The sequence below is a fragment of the Meleagris gallopavo genome, chromosome 19 (assembly GCF_000146605.3).
Source record: "Meleagris gallopavo isolate NT-WF06-2002-E0010 breed Aviagen turkey brand Nicholas breeding stock chromosome 19, Turkey_5.1, whole genome shotgun sequence".
In the NCBI taxonomy this organism is placed as follows: Eukaryota; Metazoa; Chordata; class Aves; order Galliformes; family Phasianidae; genus Meleagris; species Meleagris gallopavo.
The window spans coordinates 5,649,497-5,651,852 of NC_015029.2; the positions used below are offsets into that span (position 1 = coordinate 5,649,497).

General features: G+C 50.4%; 1 protein-coding gene across 2 annotated transcripts in view; it reads left to right on the forward strand.

The window, feature by feature from the left end:
* Positions 1–98: 98 nt before the first annotated feature.
* GPR107 (G protein-coupled receptor 107) overlaps positions 99–2,356 on the forward strand; it is a 38,715-nt gene continuing 36,457 nt past the window's right edge. The window contains exon 1 of one of the 2 annotated variants that reach the window (XM_003211260.4): positions 99–253. In XM_003211260.4, coding sequence (XP_003211308.1) covers positions 149–253 — 105 coding nt within the window. In that variant the 5' untranslated portion in view covers positions 99–148. Of the gene's footprint in view, positions 259–2,356 lie in introns of both variants that reach the window. The other variant, XM_031556200.1, reaches the window with a different exon arrangement.

A 2,356-nucleotide genomic window follows, 5' to 3' on the forward strand; every position in this document is an offset into this window, starting at 1 on the left:
TCCCGAGCACGGCGCGGGAAGGCCGCGAGGCGGGGCCGCCCGCAGGGTGTGTCCCGAGCAGCCCCGCCCACCGCTGGTCACGTAACCTTCCCAGCGCACCCCGCTCCCGGAAGTGGTGCGGGAACAGGATGCTGATGTTGGAGTAAAGATGGCGGCCCGCGGCCTTCCCGCCGCTCTTACTGTGGCGGTGCTGGGACTCGCGTTGCTCTGCGCGGGTCCGGCCGGAGCCCGCGTCCATCACCTCACCCTCAAAGTAAGGTCTGCGCCGTAGCATCTTTTGGGCTCGGTTCCGAGCGGGGTGAGGGGAGCGGTGGGCCCGGTCTGATTCCATTCTCCTCAGGCCGGGGGTCTTCTCCTCACCCTGGCCCTGTCCCGCTGCCTGGCCCGGCTCTCCCGCTGTGTTTTGGCCTGCTGGGGCCCCGGCTGGCTTTGCTTTTGTTCCCCGTGCTGTGGGGAAGGGCGGGCTGTGGGTTGGGCTGTGGGTGCGGGCCCGCTGTGCGCTGGGAGCTCCCTCGGGTTCGCTGTTAATCCGCGTTCTGTTTGCTATTCCCATCCCATCTTCTGTTGTTCTACTCTAAAGGCTGTGGTGCTGCTTTATTCCTCTTACTGATGTGCGTTCTTCGCGTTTATCAAGTGATTGGTTGAGGCAGAAGAAGGAATGGGTGCTGACCGCTCTCTACTTCATCTTAATAGACTTAAGGTTGTGTTTTTTGAAAGACCCCGTTGTGGTTTTGTACCCATGTTTAAGGACAGCTCGTTGCTGGCGGGCTGTGGTGGGAGCTGCGGCCCCAGCAGTGCTGCTGGGCTTCCAAGAAGGCTGTCCTGGGGTTTTGCTGCAGGAGAACAGTAGTGTGAGGAGCATACCAGAATATTACAGCAACATCCTTATGCCCTTAATTGAGGTCCATCATTCCTGACTCGTTCATAGGGAGTTTTCCTGTCTTTGTAGTAGTCTAAAATGCAATGGAATTAACGTTGTTCTGCCTCAGGAAAAGTTAACTTTCTCTTCAAACAACAAATTAGGAAACTTTTATTGGTTACTTTGCTGTTTGGAGGACTTGTCCAGTAGTTGGGTGCTGGAAGTTTATACTGAGCTGCTATTTCTGTTATGTAGTAAACTTTTGAGCTGCTTTCAAGCAAACCTTGTCAGCAGCAAACGTTGCTGTTTATAGTTTCTCTTTCAGGCTGAGGGAGCTGGGCTTGTTCAGCTTGGAGAAAAGAAGGCTGCGGGGTGACCTCATTGCAGCCTTTCAATATCTAAAGGTAGTCTACAAACAGGAGGGGAATCAACTCTTTGAAAGGGTAGATAACAGCAGAACTAGGGGAAATGGTTTGAAGTTGAGGGAGGGGAGATTTAGATTGGATGTCAGGGGGAAGTTCTTTACTGTGAGAGTGGTGAGGTGGTGGAACAGCTGCCCAGAGAGGCTGTGGATGCCCCATGCATCCTTGGAGGTATTCAAGGCCAGGTTGGATGGGGCTCTGGGCAGCCTGGGCTGGTATTGAATGTGGAGGTTGGTGGCCCTGCCTTTGGCGGGGGGGTTGGAGATTCATGATCCTTGAGGTCCCTTCCAACCCTGGCCATTCTGTGATTCCTATTCAGGCATTTCTAAACTGCAAGGATATAAAATGCTTGATTTTAAAATATATTTTATTATTACAATCAATGTGAAGTATGATCATAGCTGAGCAGTATGACTTTCCTGTAAGTTGCAGCACTGACCAACCAAACACCAAGGGAAACAGAAGTGCTTTCGTGCCTTTGTGCACCTGTGTGTAAACGTGAACTTCATTGTTGGAGTGCGGTCTCTTCGTTTGTGATTTTACAGCACTTTATGTAAACATCCGGTTCTCTAACGGCGGCCCTTGGCAATGACCAGCCCTTCTGGTGTTGGTGCTGTTGGCAACGTGTGCTCTGAGGCTGTGCCAAATTAAAGGTATGGGCTTCCTCAAACAAGCTGCTGTTGCCTAAGTTAGAAAAGCTTTTTTCTGGCTTGGTAACTAATGTGCTGAAGTGAAGCTTTTCTGTTTTTCTGTGTCTTGAGTAAAATTAGCTTTTTATCTTTATGGAAATTCACAAAGTGAGGTATTTCTCTTGTTTCTGAAGATGAATTTGTTTGAATCTTTCTGCTAGGATAACGTCGCGGAAGGTGGCTTTCTTCCTTGGTAACACTGGAAGGTGGCTTTCTTCCTTGGTAACACTGGAAGGTGGCTTTCTTCCTTGGTAACACTGGAAGGTGGCTTTCTTCCTTGGTAACACTGGAAGGTGGCTTTCTTCCTTGGTAACACTGGAAGGTGGCTTTCTTCCTTGGTAACACTCGTTATTAGCTTTGTTGAGTTAATACAGTGACTTTAAAAA